General features: G+C 35.4%; 1 protein-coding gene across 4 annotated transcripts; it reads left to right on the top strand.

Annotated features, from left to right (window-relative positions):
• The first annotated feature begins 1,830 nt into the window (after positions 1-1,830).
• LOC117339441 lies at positions 1,831-21,022 on the top strand. Of its 4 annotated transcripts, XR_004535204.1 has the most exons (14): positions 1,831-1,924; positions 3,296-3,533; positions 4,173-4,245; positions 4,864-6,078; positions 6,783-6,901; positions 11,156-11,243; positions 11,721-11,806; positions 12,226-12,288; positions 13,288-13,379; positions 14,052-14,125; positions 14,606-14,902; positions 16,273-16,597; positions 16,681-16,991; positions 17,669-17,772. XR_004535204.1 is itself a non-coding variant. In XM_033901021.1 (13 exons), exons 2-13 carry the CDS (start codon positions 3,325-3,327, stop codon positions 19,060-19,062), a joined length of 2,559 nt encoding a protein of 852 aa, XP_033756912.1. In that variant the 5' UTR covers positions 1,831-1,924; positions 3,296-3,324; the 3' UTR covers positions 19,063-21,022. The 4 variants fall into 4 exon arrangements, 1 of the variants encoding a protein (XP_033756912.1); XR_004535205.1 differs by lacking the exon at positions 16,681-16,991 and having other exon boundaries at positions 17,669-17,758; XR_004535206.1 differs by lacking the exon at positions 17,669-17,772 and having other exon boundaries at positions 16,757-16,774.
• Positions 21,023-21,660: the final 638 nt, after the last annotated feature.

The raw sequence follows: 21,660 nt of genomic DNA, 5'->3' as shown, positions 1-21,660 counted from the left end.
TTACTGTTCTGGTCAATTTTACAGTAATGTATTCAAACAACGTCCTTTTTTGACAATTTCCTTAAAGAATGTTTTATGAAGGTTATGAAGGAAATGTATTTGATGTGGTGAAAATGTTACGCAGACATTCGTATTGATTTGATTAAAACATATTTTAAATACTATAGTATGTTTAAACGTATTCAGTTACTCAAAGTAGAAAATATAAAAGAACTTAACAATTTAGGAAAATATTTATCACTAGCAAATAAACTAAAGGAAAGATTTTTTATAAGATTTTAATTAGAATATATTCATTTTTAATGATTATTTCTCTGTTTCCCTGTAACAAATCTGACAAATTAGCTTATTGAATTATGAATCATGTAAGAGTGGATGCCTTTGTCCATTAATGTTATATACTATTTTATCCAATAAGTTGTAAAACTTATGGAATAAAGTTGAATTTAATACAGTTGTTTAATGAATAACGGGATCATCACTGGAGTACATGTGACCAATTCACTGTTGTAACCCAATATATTAATGTGAAGTATTCCCACATCACAAAACCTTCGGTAGATAGTGTGTAAATAGTGATTTAATGCGACACACATTTGGGTGTTTATAACGTTAGTTATACTATCATCTCGGCAGCAGTGAACCTGTGACGTAGGAGGCTGACCGACCTCGTTATCAGAATGAAATTTTGCATATAGGTCAGTTGTCCAGATGGCCCCTTGCTGTGCCCTGTATCTCAGCGTGTATATACACAACCCCAGGAGTGTGAGGGTTATTTGACTGGCTTTTCAGAAAACCAACCTATAGACAACTTTAACCTTTTTGTTTCTAAAACCCTTTAAACAAAAGAAAAACACACCAAGCTAATTTGGGTTTGCGAGACTATTTTCAAACGTGCAATGCAACTTTCAGACATAAATATCCAGAGCGAAAACGTTTTATTTTTTTTATTTTTCACAATAAACTTTTCTGAGTAGGCGTATTTTTTCTGGGTCGGGCGGGTTACGCCAAACCAACTATGTTTTTATTTTGACCTCATAGGTCTACCAGCAAGTTTCATCAGACCCCGATGACTCCTTAGATACCGTGCGAAAGCTTATCCTCCTCCCAATTTCGTTCGGATAATAACAGATATAAAACAGCTGATTACTAAAATTTAGTATCACAGGGGTTTGACTTTCACAGTCGGTGAGGAGGAGAGGAAGAAAGGATGAGGGGGTGGGGGTGGGGTGGGTTCTGGGGGTCAGGCCCCCCCCCCCCCCCCCTTTCGGATGAGGACATTTTTTTATAGAATCTTATCCCCGAAAAATTGCAAATTCGCTATATCATTTCATTTTCCGAAATTTTGGCCCCCAGACCCACCCAGACCCCTCGCCAAAAAAAATCGGCTCGCGCCTATGGCGCTCGCATTACCACTAAATTTTACTGGACCCCCTGGGTACAAACATATCTCCCATCTTTGAAAAAAAATGGGACATAAGTAAACTACAGATCATTAACATCAGTACCGTGTAAGCTGCTGTAAACACGTTCTAGATCACCTAAGGAAGAACAATATATTTGTCTCAATTAGTAGCTCAGTTGGTAGAGCATCCGGCTGGCGTTCGAAGGGTTCTGGGTTCGAACCCCGACTTGGCTGCAACATTTTCTCTTTCTCCTGTTACGGCTGTTAATCAAAAGAAATACAGAAGATCAATTAATATTAAAAAATTAAAGACCAATATAAAACGATTTACGGATAGTGCTTCCGGATATTTATAGCGGATTTGCTTTGTGGGTACTAGATTAGTAGCTTCAATCATGAGCCAATCAAATTCGTCCTTTCATCTCTTTAAACATATCAGCGCCATATTTGATCAATGGTAAACACTCCAAAATGTGAAACATTAAAGCAGTCGATTGATTTCTATTTTAGCGTCAAGAGGTAAGTTTAAACAATGAATCACCACGAGATATACTTGTACATTCGCGATCTTTGATGAAAATGGAGTTTTAGATTTCAGCTTGTAACAACGAAATTTGTTCTATCAGATCATGTCTACTGTAAATTTGTGGCCAGATGCATACAATACATATGATGATCAGATGATTTAATCTCGCCACTGCACGTACAGGCGCCTGTAGATCTGATAATTTACTTTTTTCGTATATATCGACGATAATGGATTTTAAGTCGGCGTCCAGATGCAAGCGCCTGTTACTGTAGTCAGCATATTATGTTTTGGCACCAGCAGTACATGACCATAAACTGTGATAAAGAGTTTTAAAAATTGTACTGTAGCAATAGTAAACGACCCCACTGATGATGAAAAGAAGCAGCAATTAGCTGGTCACCAGCTTTCATGGGTTGTCCTTGGTAGAAGCTAAACTATTTGATTGTTGCTACAGGCTCATTGTCTGACCCTTTAATAGCTGCTATAACGTAGCTCTGTACAGACAATTTCTGAAAGATGGTCGTCATCATGATCAGAGCTATGATTCGTTTAATTCCCTTCCATTGAAGATAGTGCACATGTTGCAAACCACTAGTGCACGTGTTGCAAAACACTGCACCTCGAAAATGCTTCAAATAGTGGCTGTCATGTAACTTTGGAGTATACGGACGCGTAATATTTAGTTTAATTAAACATTTCTAATGCAATTTTATCAATTTACTTTAGCCTACCTGTCACATCTGGAAATCTTTAATTCGCACATTACAATATAGTAGTATTAAGATAATATATATACATGTAATATATAATATTAATACTCCATATAAAAATATCCTGTATACAGTTGTATATTATATAATCATTACGTTATACGTTGAGTAATGCTCTATCAGTAAGAAAATATATAATAATTCATAACAAATAATCTGTTTACTAATATACAGGGTATATAATATAAATGGATTATTAATATAATTCAGTATATAATAACATTCTGAATTATTGATAACAAAATGAAATGAATGAATTGTGCAATGGCTCATTGTGCCATTCTTAATGAATTTGTATGAACAAAAAGGTACCATTGCCAATGCTAGCGTAAGTTTCCTCTGACTTCAGATTTGAAAATCTGACAGTTAATGGTCGCCTACACTAGACATATATCAGCAAGAATGTCCATTAAGTCCAGGTTACAGGAAATTTGGGCTATGAAACAGCATGAGGAATACATATGTTTTGTAAATCTATGTAATTCAAGAAACCAAGGACTGAAATGCCAAAGGCCATTCCTAAAACACCAAACACATACACGATCTATCGTCTAATTATATATATAACCATTCAGTGATTTTGTCTCCTAGGTTCACTTCCTGACTTAGTACACACAGTCATGGGGAGGAGGGGAGAGAGAACGGTGAAGACTTATGGTCGACATCGACAGCGTGTCATCTCTTCGGATGTGTGGAACAATGCAGTGAGCAAGAATTCAAAAGAGGTTGACAAGAATGTGTTCAGTACAAGTTCCAGTATGGACTCGCTGTCAATGTCTCACAACAGTACAGACGATTCAGTGTTCCAGCTTCAGAAACCAAGGAACAGGTGTGATCACATTACTAATCATACTTTTGACTGTAATCGTCTTGTTCTTGAATTTGCTGTTTCCGACGAGTAAATTTTTTGTATGCCTTTAATATCAGTAATACTTTAAAAGGCTTTCTGATGTAGTCAATCATGTGTTAAAATCCTGGAAATTTAATTAATTTTCAGTTTCCATCATTGCATATTTTTTTGTTTAACTAAAACATGCACAATTACCTAGAAATGGCATATTAAAATAAGTCCACATTTACAATTGTTATTGTGTGTACAAATGATACAGACTGTGAAATTTGTTTGATCTGGTGAAATACAGGAAAATATCAATTGACTGAGTCTGATGTTTGATTATGAAAAACTAACATACTGTAACAGTTGATAATCAGATCAGTTAATGTTAAACAACTGTATCGTCAATTGTTATTCCATCCACTTCTGTCAGAAGACCAAGATCTGTAATTAATGTTAAAAATGATATCGTCCATCGTTATTCCATCCACTTCTGTCAGAAGACAAGTTTAAGTTAATGCAACAAAACTCTGTTATTTATCAATATAGATATACCAGGACAGGCCATACTGAGCTAGCTGTACATATAATAACTACCTGCTCTGAGTGTGATAGTAACCATTTATCTTGTAGCAACAAGAATAAAGAAAACCAACAACAAGTACAGAAGAGATGGAACCTAAGGAAGCTGGACTCCAGTGGAGGGGTTAGTGTGGAGAATGGAAATTTTTTTTTATTTTTAGTTCAATTGTAATCAAATGTTCTAACAACAGTTGCATTTGTATGAACCACATAGAAGTGTCTGTAAAATTAATGTTAATTACAGGATAGTTCAGTTTAATAATTTTGAAAACAGAGTAAATTCGTTTATGGCAATACAGTACATCATACTTTTGTTTTTGAATTCACATCAAATATGAAAGGAGGTCACTGCCAACTCATTTCATGGTTTAGTGTGTTCAGCCATTTTCTGGTTTTGAATTCACATCAAATATGAAAGGCTATAGCTACTGCAAAATGGTGTTCATGGCCTTCCAACAATTTTCCGGTTTACCCTTTTGTGGTTTGAATTTTGTTGGCCAAATTTTAAGACACTTATAATAATTATTGAAAGGTAGAACAATTTTCATGTCACGCAGAACCAAAGTTGGTAAGATAAACCAATATTAATTTTAAAAGTTGTATTCAACCATGTATTTTTCAAGTGAGTTTTCAATATAGTAGAGGTAGCAACCCAAATGTTCGAACGTTTTCTAGAGCATGTTTGATAATGCATAACAGTTGTTTAGTACCTGTATTGAATTTAGTTTTGTTGTATTGCCAGGGGAGCACCTCTAGTACATGTAGTGAAGGGTTGTTCCACAGTAGTTCACGCCCTCGTAGGGCACTTCGAGATCGCAGCAATGTAAAGGGAAATGAAGTGAAGGCTAACGGGAAACGAAAGCGAGGCCAGATATCTGCCCTTCATCACTACAGTCTGTCAAAGAATGCTTCTGCCTCATCATCTGTGCCCTCTCTCTACAACTTCAGTGACTTTGACGACTACAGTCTTGTGATATCTGGTACCCCAGGTCAGGTAAACGGGAAAAACTCGTTTGAGAATAGTCCTGCATTTTGTTCTCCTTGTCATCTTAGGTCGGGTAAGAAACTGCAGATAGAGACCAGTACACCCTTTGCCAAGAGGTTTAACCCAGGTAGTCCTATTGTGGAGAAAATGGAGGACAAAGATCTGTCTCATATTGACATTTTTGATAGCCCAATTGTTAATCTTATTGGGGACAATTCGCTAGAATCCAAGGAGAGGTCAGGTACAGACTTAGACAAACTGGGTATCTCCAGCATAGTGGAAGGCTCACAGATATTGTCCTCATCATCCATTCACCAAGTTTCAAACTTGGAGAGTTTAACAAAGTCTTGTGATTCTAGTGCAGGGAAAAGTCCCATTGATAATTGTGTGGTTGAGTTAGTGAGACTACGAGAAAGTTTTATGTCCATGCATGTGTCAACTCGGAGTAGTACGCGAGGTAAAAGCTTAGATCAAGTGGTAAACAACTCACAGAGTCTTTTCAGTGATATCAGCTTACACACAGATGAAAGTTCTACAGACGATAATAACAATGAGAACAGCGATGAACATGAGACATCTGAAGATGATGAGATTGTTCTTAGTGATATAGAGGAAAACGAGGAATCAGAAGAGGAAAGTGAAGAAATCGATGATGACGAGGATGATGAGGACAGTAGTATTTCTCCCAAAAGTTCACATGATAACTCAACACACTATATGTTGGCTGAGGATGTTGAAGAAAGTGAGGAAAACGTTCTTGATGATATTGAAGAGGAAGGTGATGATGAGGAGGAGGACAGTGAGGAAGAAGAAAATGAGTCATCTAATTCCTCCTATAATACAGCTGACAGTGAGTCAGAGGATCCATCTTATCACACGGCTGATACCACCAACACCACTCCTCTGCTCAGTCGGGGGTGCTTGAGACGGAAAGAAAAGGATAAAACACAGGATTTGAACGGATCAATTTTTGTAAGTCATTTTTAAGGGCTTCCAGTTGACCCTGGAGTTTCAGTAAATCCAGATATCAAATCAACATGAAAAATAGACATGTCCCTTCAATCCCTAGAGTCGATCTCATTTTGGGGAGTCAAAAATATACTCTCAAGGGTCTGCTGGAAGCCCTGAACAGCATTATTTCAAGACAGTAAAATACAAATCGATGGAATAATATGACCAAACATAGCAAGTCATTATAATAAACCATTAATAATGAGCCAGAATACATGACTGTCTTTGAATGTGGATAAACTGCATTATTATCATTGTTACATCAGAGAAGTAAGACATCCACAATTTTCTTCACAATGTAAAATGATCTTGACATTCTGAAACATTTCATTTTAAAAAAAAGTTCAGAAACCAATATCAGAATGTTTCCTCCGTGTACCGGGTACCTAGCCTAGCTTTTAGATATGTGCCACAGTATCTTATAATAACAGTTAACGTTGCAGTATTTATAATGTAATTCTAGTGGTATTTATAATGTTATTCCAGTAGTATTTATAATGTAATTCTAGTGGTATTTATAATGTAATTCTAGTGGTATTTATAATGTTATTCCAGTAGTATTTATAATGTAATTCCAGTAGTATTTGTAATGTAATTCTAGTGGTATTTATAAAGAAAAGAATTATGTAACTTTGTTCACTAAATTTCCTGTCTGTGGTCACCAGGATGTGTTAACTCCTAAAAAATGTAAGAAGCCTGTCGTCGAGGAATCACCTAGGACGAAGGTCTACCAGGTGTGTCAGCAGAAATCATCGATATCTTTTAGGACATGTATACCAGATAGGTAAGTATATAGTCTATTATCAGTGATTGACAAGTCCAGACAGGTAAGTATATAGTCTATTATCAGTGACTGACATGTCCAGACAGGTAAGTATATAGTCTATTATCAGTGACTGACCTGTCCAGACAGGTAAGTATATAGTCTATTATCAGTGACTGACCTGTCCAGACAGGTAAGTATATAGTCTATTATCAGTGACTGACCTGTCCAGACAGGTAAGTATATAGTCTATTATCAGTAACTGACATGTCCAGACAGGTAAGTATATAGTCTATTATCAGTGACTGACCTGTCCAGACAGGTAAGTATATAGTCTATTATCAGTAACTGACATGTCCAGACAGGTAAGTATATAGTCTATTATCAGTGACTGACCTGTCCAGACAGGTAAGTATATAGTCTATTATCAGTGATTGACATGTCCAGACAGGTAAGTATATAGTCTATTATCAGTGACTGACCTGTCCAGACAGGTAAGTATGTAGTCTATTATCAGTGACTGACCTGTCCAGACAGGTAAGTAAATAGTCTATTATCAGTGATTGACATGTCCAGACAGGTAAGTATATAGTCTATTATCAGTGACTGACCTGTCCAGACAGGTAAGTATATAGTCTATTATCAGTGACTGACCTGTCCAGACAGGTAAGTATATAGTCTATTATCAGTAACTGACATGTCCAGACAGGTAAGTATATAGTCTATTATCAGTGACTGACCTGTCCAGACAGGTAAGTATATAGTCTATTATCAGTAACTGACATGTCCAGACAGGTAAGTATATAGTCTATTATCAGTGACTGACCTGTCCAGACAGGTAAGTATATAGTCTATTATCAGTGATTGACATGTCCAGACAGGTAAGTATATAGTCTATTATCAGTGACTGACCTGTCCAGACAGGTAAGTATGTAGTCTATTATCAGTGACTGACCTGTCCAGACAGGTAAGTATATAGTCTATTATCAGTGATTGACATGTCCAGACAGGTAAGTATATAGTCTATTATCAGTGACTGACCTGTCCAGACAGGTAAGTATGTAGTCTATTATCAGTGACTGACATGTCCAGACAGGTAAGTATATAGTCTATTATCAGTGACTGACATGTCCAGACAGGTAAGTATATAGTCTATTATCAGTGACTGACCTGTCCAGACAGGTAAGTAAATAGTCTATTATCAGTGACTGACCTGTCCAGACAGGTAAGTAAATAGTCTATTATCAGTGACTGACATGTCCAGACAGGTAAGTATGTAGTCTATTATCAGTGACTGACATGTCCAGACAGGTAAGTATATAGTCTATTATCAGTGACTGACATGTCCAGACAGGTAAGTATATAGTCTATTATCAGTGACTGACCTGTCCAGACAGGTAAGTAAATAGTCTATTATCAGTGACTGACCTGTCCAGACAGGTAAGTAAATAGTCTATTATCAGTGACTGACATGTCCAGACAGGTAAGTATATAGTCTATTATCAGTGACTGACCTGTCCAGACAGGTAAGTATATAGTCTATTATCAGTGACTGACATGTCCAGACAGGTAAGTATATAGTCTATTATCAGTGACTGACCTGTCCAGACAGGTAAGTATATAGTCTATTATCAGTGACTGACATGTCCAGACAGGTAAGTATATAGTCTATTATCAGTGATTGACATGTCCAGACAGGTAAGTATATAGTCTATTATCAGTGACTGACCTGTCCAGACAGGTAAGTATATAGTCTATTATCAGTGACTGACCTGTCCAGACAGGTAAGTATATATATAGTCTATTATCAGTGATTGACATGTCCAGACACGTATTAAAGTACTCTATAGTAGTAATTTTTGTGGGGTATCTAATTTCTCTATTCACAGTCATTAGATAAAGTATCAAAATATAAATGAATGTAAAGAGAAGTATTCACTGTGTAATGTTAACTAGGTGTGGTTCCACAAGATTTAAACCCAAACTAGGTTCGACTAGAGCAAGTGTAAAATATCAGCTACATGAAATTTAAAAACTCTACAGTATATTGCCCATTATCAGTGATAGACATTATGTAACACAGGTAAGCTTGTAGTGTTGTAACGTATATTGCCCATTATCAGTGATAGACATTATGTAACACAGGTAACGTACACATAAAAGTGCTTAAATACTTTTAATACGATTAAATCTTCAAATAATAAATATTAAAATCTTCAGTGAAAATATTTTTGGTTTGTAATTTTGTTGTATGATAGAATATGTGCATAAATGAAAAACAATTTTTTTTTAAATTTTGTTTGCCCAGCAGTATATAGTAAAAATAAGATGGTTCCATGTTAACCAGGGCGCTTAATTAAGTAATGTACATGTTAACATCCATATGCATGTAGTTTACTCACTTCAGTTGACAAAATTTATATGAATTGGTTTTCAGTTTTCCATAAAGAAATGATAAATCATGAGTTTATACACAACACACCAAAACAGTATGAAAGTCAAAAATTTATTGAATGGAACCAATAACTTGTTCAGGCTCATATTAAATATTACCTAAAGGTTTTGGCATTCTTAGGGGCTGCTCATTCTTACAACTAAATAACATCAACTAACAATATTACATAATAAATTTTTACTCACTACTAAAAAGATACACCTAAACAATTAAGATACTAATTATACTATAGGGGCATGCAACCCCCAAGCTAGAGCGATCATAGCTTAGCTAGCTATGACTAATAGAAAGGAGAGAAACCTAGCTTGAGCGACCTCAAGCCACAGAGTAAGCAGTTGGTAGCTAAAAAGCAGGCAGTTCTGCTAAGACTGTTTCAGATGGGGCGACCCCCGAGCTTGGGCGATCCCAAGCATATCATCTACATAAGAAATAAATACACAAAATATGATATAATGAATTGGGGGCAAGAAATTCCCCGAATTTAAAAGTGCTAATATCACGGCGTGATAAATTCATTACTGTGAGTGATATCCTCTAACTATTCCGTACTAAGAAGAGCAGCCCAAAAAAAAAATAAAAAAATGTGACAACATGTAATAAAATAAAGCTTATAATTAACCAACACAGATGTACAATGAGGTGCTGCGAGCCGGCTGCCCCAACCTGAATCAGGGAGGTAGGTTTATCCAATGCTCAGACCAGCTTGCCAGGTGTTGTCTCACCATGAGGCCTTACTTACCCCTAAACAAATGAGCCCGAAACAAGTAAAAAAGACATGTACACTGTAATAAATATAAATATTATAAGTAAACACATATAATAAAAACAACGTATACACATGAAAAGTACAGGCAATCAAAACAAAACAACAGTATATAAATATTAAAAGGTAATTATAATATAATATAAAGAATTATACACAAACCACAGTAAAGAAAACTGCAAATTATCAAAGGTGGAGGTGGGGCGGATGGTGGATGATGAATAAAACACTGCTGCTACAAATAATCACGCTGCTTGAAAATGAATGCAGGTGGCGCTATCCCCTGACGTATTTCCATTGGTCAAGAACATCACGTGATCAAAGGCGCGAGGTTAGAAATAGATATTTACTAACATGAAGACTGTGACGGGGTTTTTAAATGTTGTGTACAAACAACTATTTAGTAAACAAAATATCATTTTATACACAACACACCAAAACAGTATGAAAGTCAAAAATTTATTGAATGGAACCAATAACTTGTTCAGGCTCATATTAAATATTACCTAAAGGTTTTGGCATTCTTAGGGGCTGCTCATTCTTACAACTAAATAACATCAACTAACAATATTACATAATAAATTTTTACTCACTACTAAAAAGATACACCTAAACAATTAAGATACTAATTATACTATAGGGGTATGCAACCCCCAAGCTAGAGCGATCATAGCTTAGCTAGCTATGACTAATAGAAAGGAGAGAAACCTAGCTTGAGCGACCTCAAGCCACAGAGTAAGCAGTTGGTAGCTAAAAAGCAGGCAGTTCTGCTAAGACTGTTTCAGATGGGGCGACCCCCGAGCTTGGGCGATCCCAAGCATATCATCTACATAAGAAATAAATACACAAAATATGATATAATGAATTGGGGGCAAGAAATTCCCCGAATTTAAAAGGCCAAATCGAAGAGGTTACAATAAAGTAACCGAATGAGAGCCCCAGATTACGTTACTGCTGAATTTTAACGGGAGGGTTAGCTTTACAATATCACACATGTTGTCATTATGTTGATGTTATTCCTGAGATTTCCATGATGCTATTTATGTTTTATTTTTAGAATGATGTCAGTCTGCACTAAAGTGGGAGAGGGAGTTTACGGAGAGGTGTTTAGGACACAAAACAAGGGCGAGTCGGTCGCCATAAAGGTAAGTAGTTGGTGTGTTAAGTAGGGTTTTTCTGATTAATTAATTTAATCAATGATCTCTCGTTTTACCTCTGATTATGACTAATTGATTATAATTTTCTGTAATAGATAATTAGTCCCCGACTGGTGAACTTGGGAGACTGTAGATTTTAGTCTCCATCTGTCTGGTACGTGTGTTTGTATACAACCCCAAAGTTTGTCAGAAACCCTATATGGTGAGACATTTCTTGCCCGGGCTAGTCCTTCAAACATGTCAAACATATTTTACCAATTTCATTGAAATTCCACAGGAATATTAATAGGGACCATGTTTAGATGTACATGTTGGGTTTTTTTTGTTTTGTTTTTTTGAAACTTTGGTTGCCATGATAACCAGGTCATTACACACAGGTTTTGTTTGATGGCCAATAGCTCATAGTGGGGGTATTATTTAGCCATTGGCTAATACAGTTGAAATTATCGATTTTGTTTTTTTAAGGTAATTCCTATAGAAGGATGTTTTCCTGTGAATGATGAACCACAGAAAACCTTTGGTGAAATGCTACCCGAGATTGTCATATCCAAGTAGGTTGTCTGTACATATCTCACTGTAATATATAGTTTTATCTAGTTGCAAAGCTTGTTTTATAAAAGTCTTCCATTACAGATATTCACCTCACACCATGTATTAAAAACAGTTAGCTTTGCAAATGATCAATAGTGTAAAAATTGAACGATACCAAAAATTCAGAAGCGATCAACTTTCTTTACAAGACTACTTTCTGGGTATCAATTAGCTGTCACACGAAAAAAAAATTCAATTAAAAAAAAAACTAAATCAAATTTTGATTTCTTGGTGGGAATTTGAAAATTAATTTTCCTGCTCATATTAAAGGGCCTTTAGTTAATAGATCTGTTTAATTCCGAGAATGCATGGCCCATTCTTATTATCAGAAAGCTTACCATGAATAACATTAAATACGTCTCTGTTGTATTTGTTTCAGAGAACTTAGTTCCTTACGTTCACTGAAGGAATCTTTTACTCCGAACTTCTGTCAAGTAAATAGGTAGGTTCCTATCTGTGTGATTATGATTGTCCAATCAGACTGTAACATTGTACATTTTCCATTGTCTATAAGCCCATGCATGACACAAGGGCATATTATCTGGTCTTTCATCCAGAACTACCAAATTTTGTATGCATGTACTTCTTTGGATGGTAAAGGTAATATTTCTTAGAGGTGTGTCCCTTAATTCATTATTATCAGCCCATCATCATCAGATAGTGGGCTATTCAAATTGCCCTGTGTCCGGGGTCCGTCCATCCCTAAACAATTCTTGTTATCTCTATTTCTTGAAAAGTATGTAAGGAATATTTCTCAAACTTTGTGTGTACGTTCTCCTTGGTAACATGTTGTGCCAATTCAATTTTGATTTTTGATCAGAAAAACAAAATGGTTGACAGGCGGCCATCTTGGATTTTGAGATTGAAGTTTATTATCGCAATTTTTTAAAAGTACTTGAAAGGTATTTTTCAAGTGTGATGAATAACTTTCCCTTGGTCCATAGTTGTGCTAATTAAATTAAGATTTTTGGTCAGAAAAAGAAAATGGCCGATAGGCAATCGTCTTGGATTTTGAGAATTGAAGTTTGTTTTCACTATTTGTTGAAAAGAACCTCAGGGTATATTCATCAAACTTCATTTATAGGTTCCCTTTGGTACACAGTTGTGCAAATTTAAGCTAGATTTTTTATCTGGAAAAGAAAATGGCTGACAGTCGGCTTTTGGATTTCTTGGATTTCAAGAATTGAAATATTCTTAAAAAGATCTGAAGGGATGTTTCTCAACCTTTAGATGTAGGGTTGACTTTTTCTTGTTTTTAAAGAGGAAAAGAAGAAAGAATGAAAAGTAGAGAGATCGGTATGACATAGAACCAATATAGATCATTCAATGGTGGGCCCCAAGATCACTCTGGGATCTCTTGTTAACAATAATACCTATCAAAAAGATATCCCGTTATATTATAATTACATATATGTTATAATTATATATGTTATTGTTTCAGAGTGTCATGTGTTCAGGGCCAGTATCCAGCCAAGCTACTGAAGGAGTGGACTGTGTTCGATAAAAAAGGCCAATCACAGAATGACAAACCAGGTACTTCTACTTTGACAGTTTGTTTTCTGTTGTTAAGTCACAAATTAATATCACTTCAAAATTACATCTCCAGTTTTTTTTTTTTTTTAAGGGAGAGATGACCTTTTTCATATTATATCAGAATATGCAGTGTTTTCTGAAAATCAAAATTTCAGATATATTTCCCTCAAGAGTGACACAATGGCTTAACCAGTCTTCAGAGTTCAATATAGTGTCAGACCCTAGTAAATAGATATGCATAAAAGTCTGGTATTGATAACGATAAAATATGTAAAACAGATAATGTAGAGAGAAATGATCTTTGGCCCCAATCATACTCAGCCACGTTTCCACTTTGTCCAACTATGTCCTGGATAGTTTTGGAGAAGACAATGAGAATGCCTTAATACAATATAGAAAGAATGCAGTAGAAACCGATTAGGGTGTGGTGTACACTTATGGATGTTGAGCATGTTGACAAACTTTGAAAATGTAAAAAAAAAAGCGAAGCAAGGGCGTCGTCGAATCAGATTAAGAACCTAATAAGGACGTATTAGGGATAGTAGTTGAATACTGATGACACAACCTGTTCAGGTTTAATTAATTGACAACTAAAATTTTCTGAACTTTACGTTAAATACAACAAGGGTCAAATTTGACCAATCCACCTTACTCCTACCTGTCTTGTTTCAGATGTGTTTGATGATGAACAACTGTTTATTGTGTTTGAGTTTGCTGATGGTGGCCGGGACATAGAATCATGTCAGGTAATAGTCACAGATAAAATTGTCTATATGTATGAAAGGAGAGACAGATCATGAAGTGGCACTAAAATATAATTATAGATAGCTAAATCTATGATCATAGATCGCATCTCAAATTTAATGTTTCCATATAAATTAATAATTGATGTATACTTGAAATCACCTAGATTTTACGGATACTTTATTCGCAAACTTACTTTTTCAGACATAATACATGATTTTGCTAATGCTTAGCTATGAGATTCATGGACTCCTATATTGGTAACTGATAGCTTGGGCGCCATACAAAAGTGTTATATTCATATGAATAATCGCGATTTTAATTTGAGCTTGACTCATCTCGTGTATTAACGCGAAAAATGAATCCCACATGAAATATGAGTGATTTACAGTATCTAGGAAGACTGCCTATATGGGATTGTTTGGTATGTTTTCCAATCTTGAAATGTTTCCAAGGTATCCTGTATGTTACTTGTTATTCAGTTCCAGAATATCTCTGAAGCAAAAAGTGCCCTTGCCCAAGTGGCGTTTTCGCTAGCAGTTGCAGAAGAAGCACTGGAATTTGAGCATCGGGACTTACATTGGGGAAACGTTTTGGTGAAGAGGACTGAGGTACCGGAGATCCACTACAGATTGATGGGCCAAGACTACAGTATACCCTCCTGTAAAGTGGAGGCATGTCTCATAGACTTTACTCTCTCTAGGCTCAGAAAAGGTAAACCAGGACAATAGTATACCCTCCTACAGAGTGATGTGTCTCATAGACTTTACTCTGTCTAGGCTAGTGTTGGGACGATGATCGGTAAAGATCGATTAGCGATCGTTTATAGCATCTCGATGCCGATGATCGATGGCAAACATCAACAATCGATCATCGGCAAATATAAAAAGGTACCGAAACGAACGAACCTCATGATCAGTATATGTAATCGAACGCGCCCGTCAAACAATGTACAAAGATGGCGGCCGCTGAAGAAAATCTAAGGGAAATATACCCAAACCCAGGCTCCATAACGAAATCAGATGTTTGGAAATTCTTCGGATTTTATAAAATTAATGATAATGAACCACCATCAAAAAAGAATTTGGATACAACGCAAGCTGTTTGCCGTCTATGCCGCAAGTTTACAGAAATACAGGTAAGTTCTACCAAGCTAACAAACTCGTACGGCAGACGTAACATGTGTTTCATTTGTAAACTCAAAATTGTATCAGCCGTTTAGAACGCTTGTCAGTTGTATATTTATTATCTTTGAACAAGTATCAACTTAATGTTTTCTTCCGTCGTTTTCAGGAAATACTACGAATTTCAGAGCCCATATTGACGGGGAACACAAATTACCGTCGGGAAATTCCACACAATCGCGATCAGACAAAGTTGAAACAAAATTAGTTCAACCAACAATATCGGCTGCATTTGTCAAAAGATGTGATGTTGTATCAGGATCAAATACTGTATTGAGTCAAGAACGGAGAGGACGGGTCGATGATGCAATATATCAACAGACATTAAAAACAATCATTTCCAGGGAGATTTGAGTGCATGTATTGTATTTGCATTTGTGAGTTTTTCACCCTTGTTCGTATACATGTTCAATAAATGTTTACTATTATTTTCTAGTCAAAAAAATGGTGTGTCAAAAATGTCAATTGTCTAGTCAAGAATGTTTAGTTATTGCTCTGTTATACTAAATTGTTATTGTTTATCAGTTTAATAGCTCAATTAAGCTGTTTTCATTGTTAATAAAAATATTGTTTTTCTTGATTTTAGCTTTTTGTGATTGATGTGTCCTCATGATTAGTAATTAAAATTATTTTGAGAAATCCTCAAATCCCAAAAACATATCAAGTTGGAACACCCCTTTTCTATAGTGCTTAAAGGAACTGGTTAAGTGATTCATAAAGTGGCATTAACATATTAGAGACTTTATCATGTTCAACAGGAAGTTATGTTTCACATACTACAGAGGGGGTGAAGCATACAGTACACATACAACACAAAATAAAGTAAACAAAGGCAGATAACTGAAAACAGTTTATTTCCATGCTAAGTTACTACTATTCAATGGAATTTTAAAGATATTAAAGTTATAAATGCATTGGAAAAGTAAACCGATTATTTCACCGATTATCGGTTAACACTAGTCTAGGCTCAGAAAAGGTAAACCAGGACAATAGTATACCCTCCTACAGTGTGATGTATCTCATAGACTTCACTTTACTCTCTCTAGGCTCAGAAAAGGTAAACCAGGACAATAGTATACCCTCCTACAGAGTGATGTGTCTCATAGACTTTACTCTGTCTAGGCTCAGAAAAGGTAAACAAGGACAATAGTATACCCTCCTACAGTGTGATGTATCTCATAGACTTCACTTTACTCTCTCTAGGCTCAGAAAAGGTAAACCAGGATAATAGTATACCCTCCTACAGAGTGATGTGTCTCATAGACTTTACTCTCTCTAGGCTCAGAAAAGGTAAAGTTGGTTAGGGCAATAGTATAACCTCCTACAGAGTGATGTATCACATAGACTTTACTCTCTCTCTAGGCTCAGAAAAGGTAAACCAGGACAATAGTATACCCTCCTACAGAGTGATGTATCTCATAGACTTTACTCTCTCTAGGCTCAGAAAAGGTAAAGTTAGCCAGGACAATAGTATACCCTCCTACAGAGTGATGTATCTCATAGACTTTACTCTCTCTCTAGGCTCAGAAAAGGTAAACCAGGACAATAGTATACTCTCCTACAGTGTGATGTATCTCATAGACTTTACTCTCTCTAGGCTCAGAAAAGGTAAACCAGGACAATAGTATACCCTCCTACAGAGTGATGTATCTCATAGACTTTACTCTCTCTAGGCTCAGAAAAGGTAAAGTTAGCCAGGACAATAGTATACCCTCCTACAGAGTGTTGTGTCTCATAGACTTTACTCTCTCTAGACTCAGAAAAGGTAAAGTTTGCAAGGCAAGGACAATAGTATCATCTCACACAGTGTGATGTGTCTCATAGACTTCACTTTTTCCTTGGAATAACACAAGAAGTCTATTTTGGTGCATATTTGTTTTATTTTTTATGTCCAGGCCATGGTTTATAAATGTTACTACTTGGGGGGGGGGGGAGATCTTTTACAGTAAGTTTAATTTCGACAACTTAAACTTTATTCAAATGAAGGAATTTTAAAAATTCTGCCTGAAAATATGAATTCGAGGAATATTGTAACTTCTCTATTGATTCAGTCACACTGCAGAGGCCTCTAGTAAGGTATTCCATAACTTCAACAGGGGCTCAAAAAGTATTCATGACATCTTGCTATTTGCTACAAATGATAAGGCTATATCAGAATTATCTGTGTGGGAGGCACGTATATTAAATTTGGTCAGAAGTGGGGCAAGTCCCCAGTTTTCTAGTACATGTATTCCTTTTGTTTAATATCTTTAATATTTGATGGATTGTGGGGTTTCTGAAGAAATGCCTCCCATATGGATCATTTTTAAAACAGCCCTAATATAAATTCTCATTTAATGAATTATACTTTGATTTTATCAGATGGATGTGTGGTGTACAATGATCTATCTAAAGATGAGACTCTATTTGATGGTTCGGGTGATCTACAGTTTGACATCTACAGGCAGATGAAGGAAAAAAATGGGTTAGTATTCTCGAAGCTTCATTTACTGATGAATTTAGTACTGTATCTGTTCTTGTCCAAAGAAGGACTCTACTTTTAACTTCTTCAACACAACTAAAAGCAACTGGGTAGTGATATTTGGCCACTGTGTACCTTGGGGATGGTTCATTGAAGTGTCCTCATATGATTGACCTTGACTTATTCTCATGGTCACAAGCCTCAAATATGTTTAAAATGGTCTCAAATTCCAGAGGACTGAGACTCTTCTCAAGTTCTAGAAGTCCCAAAAGCCTTACGTTTTTTCAGTGGGTCTCTTAGAACTGGGCACGAGTTCTATAAATTTTATTCATATAAATGACCTTCACCTATTTCAATTTCATATTGGAGTTAAATATGTTAAAAACTTCAAGAATGTTCTCAATTTCCAGATGATCAAGAGGCCTTATTATTTTACCAGCGAGTGTGTAGATTTGAGGTCTATAAGGTTGACTAATATAAACCTTAGGGAAAAATGCATTAGGAATCTACTTTGGAAGTTCTTGAAGACCAAAATGTAAGAGGCCTGTTATTTTGTCTGCTGGTACCTTGTATGGAGTGTTATAAAATTTCCTCTTATTAATGACCTTGAACTATTGTCAAGGCAACAGGAGCAGATTAATTAAAAAATCCTATTGAGGATCTTCTTCTTATCTTCTAGAAGACCCAGAGTTCTCATAAAAAAGTCAACATGAAAACTTAAAATAGAAATTCTGCCATTATTCCTAATTAGGTAATTTGATACTAGCAATAAATGATTCAGGCCCTTGTGTTAAAATGTGTTTAACTGTGAACTATATCCAGCAATGATCACATTCCTAGAAATAACGCAATCCATTACCACATCTATTCTTGTAAAATTACCAACTAACTTGAAAAGTAGCTGCATTGTCCGTAAATATCAAGCCTACCCTAAGACAGACGCATAGTTTGTGGGTTAGCCCAATTGGCTCATTGCAGTATCTGTACAATTAGAGGATCTAAAATGTTCTCTTTTACCACACTTGTTTATAGTGTAGTACATGTGTTGTGAAATTCACAATTTTATTTCTACTTGTATTTTTCTTTCAGGAATGATTGGGAACCATTCCACCCACACACAAACATCCTTTGGTTGCATTATCTAGCGGACAAGTTGGTGCGGTCAAAGCGATATGTGCGCAACTCGCGTGAGGATAAGAGCATATTGCGAGAGTTCAGGAACTTTCTGAAGGACATTTTGGATTATAACAGTGCCTGTGAACTTGTAACCTGTAATGATTTTCTCAAATCCTGATATATCGTGTAATGTGTGGATGTGGACAGTGATGTGAGATGTTCCAGGATTGTATGTGTACAGTTGTGTGAGGCCCTTGTGCTTTAGGATTAGGTGTGTACAGTTGTGTGGGAGAAATTTGCTGGAAAGAATAATTTTATTTCACTTTAAAGATCTTTTAAGCATGACAACTATTTTACATTAAATTCCACAAATGGATTGATACTTTGGTGAAAACATATGTACAATGGTATTGGATCAGGGTCTTGCTTCAGGAGTTCCCTTGAAGATAATATTTTGATTGGAAATACCTGCTCATTTACACAATTCAGAAAATTTGTTTGTTTGCTAGGTTTATTGCCCTGTTAACAGCCAGAGTCTCCTTGTACTAGTTGTAGTAGTTGGTGACTACCTCAATGAATAACATATGGGAGGTCTGTCACTTGCCATCCAAAACAATTAGGGTAAAGTGTCTTGCCCAAGGACACAACCATGATCGCAGCCTCATTCAATTCTGAAGAAGTTATTTAAACATTTTAACAGATTGTAACCTTACTTCACATTATTTTTAGAATGAAATTCTTAGCCTATAAACCAAAATTAAGCAGCAGATTTGATTGTTTTAAGACATGTGGGCTATTCCTGTAAACTGTATTGGGGAGAATTCCAGGAATGAAGAAACTATATGCTAGGTGTATGTGGGAGAAAAAGTGGCATTTTAATATCACTTATTTGGATGGTTCCTGGTTTAAATAACAAACCTGCAGTCCTCGGGCTGGGTAATAAATTTCACTGAAATAACCTCGAGTTATATTTGGGATCATCATTGTCAAAATAATAAGGCAATTTTGAGCTTACTTTTTTAAGTATCATTTGCAAGAACTTTGTTTCTTATATTTATATCTGTTGCAACTTCAAAATATGTTGGTTAAACATGACTTTAGCTATTGATGGATGTTTGACTATGTATAAACAATTCAACATTTTTGGTCTTCAAATTGAAGCAATTGCTGGAGAGTGATTTGACAGGTTGACATATCCCTACCTTAAATCACTTTTTTGATTTCCCTCTCGTGTTAAATTAATATCATGGTAATCAGCCCTTTGAAGAGAACCTTATGGATCATGTCTAGAATTAAACAGTTACTCTGTTGTCTATAATGAGACCTGAGAAAGATACATTGTCCTGTAAAATCATAAGTAGAGATATCCAAGAAGGGTTTCTCCCATACCATATATGTAGAGGCCCCTTTCCTTTTGCCTGATAATGATGCAAAGATGTCAATAGTATGATGAGTATATGATTAGGATCTCATTTATTAAAATCTTTTGTTGAAAATTTCATCAGTATTTTTATGTTTGTATGTATGTGTAATTACAATGACTGCCATTTCATTTCATTTGGATTCCATTAATAGGAAGATTTGAACTTTTGATAATATTTAAATGTTAAAGTACATTGTAAATAATCTCCAAAATATCTATCTGACTTTTGAAAGACACACAAAAATGTCCAGTTTGATTTTAAATTTGAATATTTTTTTCAAAAATATGGTACAGTAGAAACCTATCTATGGGTTATGTTCTTGTTATATTTTCAGTGCAACCCCCTGGATTTCCGAGTTCTTACTTTCATTTATTGAATATGAAATTGACAGCATTGGTAGTCATGTAATCAATTTATTTATGACAAATGTGGATGTTTATTTTTAAAATAGGTTTTCAATTTACCATGTATTTGCATTTTACTTGTCAGAAAAAAACATTTTACCCAAATTTGAGTGCTGGTAATCGTTCATATTATGAAAGGCTGGTATGTTGTTTATACAACTTGACTTCAAATTTATCTATACCTTAATCTGCTAATTTATCATTTACCAAATATTTATGTTGCCTGATGATGATTTACATTTAACTTGATATCGATAGGAATTGTAGATGAGGTGTAAAAAATAAATTAAATAAAAGATTTATAGCAATATTCTGGTGCTTCATCCGATGCTTTCTTTTAAAAATTTCAATCTTCACATGTACTCAATGTACCTACATCACAAAATAGCATTACCTGGTAGAACAATGTTTCAAACTGTCAAGGCCATAGAAATAATGAGTTGGACGGACTGTCAAGGCCATAGAAATAACGAGTTGGACGGACTGTCAATGCCATAGAAATAACGAGTTGGACGGACTGTCAAGGCCATAGAAATAAGAAGTTGTTAAAACTGACAAAGTGCGAGAGGCAAGACATATAATTACATGTAATTCTTGTGACAAGCAGGATATTTACACTGTTGGTGATGGAGCATGTTAAATTATGTATGAATCCCGTATAACTACACATTCTGTATTTTAGAACTTGATACTGATCAGCTGGAGTCATGGTAAACCTTTCTTCGTTTTAGGGACGATGCCATGGATTTATAAACTGCTCCATTTTAAACATTTTCTAACGAATAGCTTGTATTATAGAAACTGCTCCATTTAAAACATTTTCTAGATTGTATTATTTATTGCAACATTTAAGGTTGTGTTAGAAACATTGTGATTGTTATCTTTATTATCAACATAATCACCATAAGCCAGAGTTAGTAATGAAATAACAAATTTTATTTGAAATAC

The sequence above is a fragment of the Pecten maximus genome, chromosome 12 (assembly GCF_902652985.1).
Source record: "Pecten maximus chromosome 12, xPecMax1.1, whole genome shotgun sequence".
Taxonomy (NCBI): Eukaryota; Metazoa; Mollusca; class Bivalvia; order Pectinida; family Pectinidae; genus Pecten; species Pecten maximus.
This window is presented reverse-complemented; position numbering and strand designations above follow the sequence as displayed.

Coding starts and splice junctions, on each gene's coding strand:
- LOC117339441 (XM_033901021.1), top strand. CDS start 3,325: ATGGGGAGGAGGGGAGAGAGAACGGTGAAGACTTATGGTCGACATCGA. Junction 4,246..4,863: donor AGCTGGACTCCAGTGGAGGG/GTTAGTGTGGAG, acceptor TTGTATTGCCAG/GGGAGCACCTCTAGTACATG. Junction 14,838..17,668: donor TCTCTCTAGGCTCAGAAAAG/GTAAACCAGGAC, acceptor TGATTTTATCAG/ATGGATGTGTGGTGTACAAT.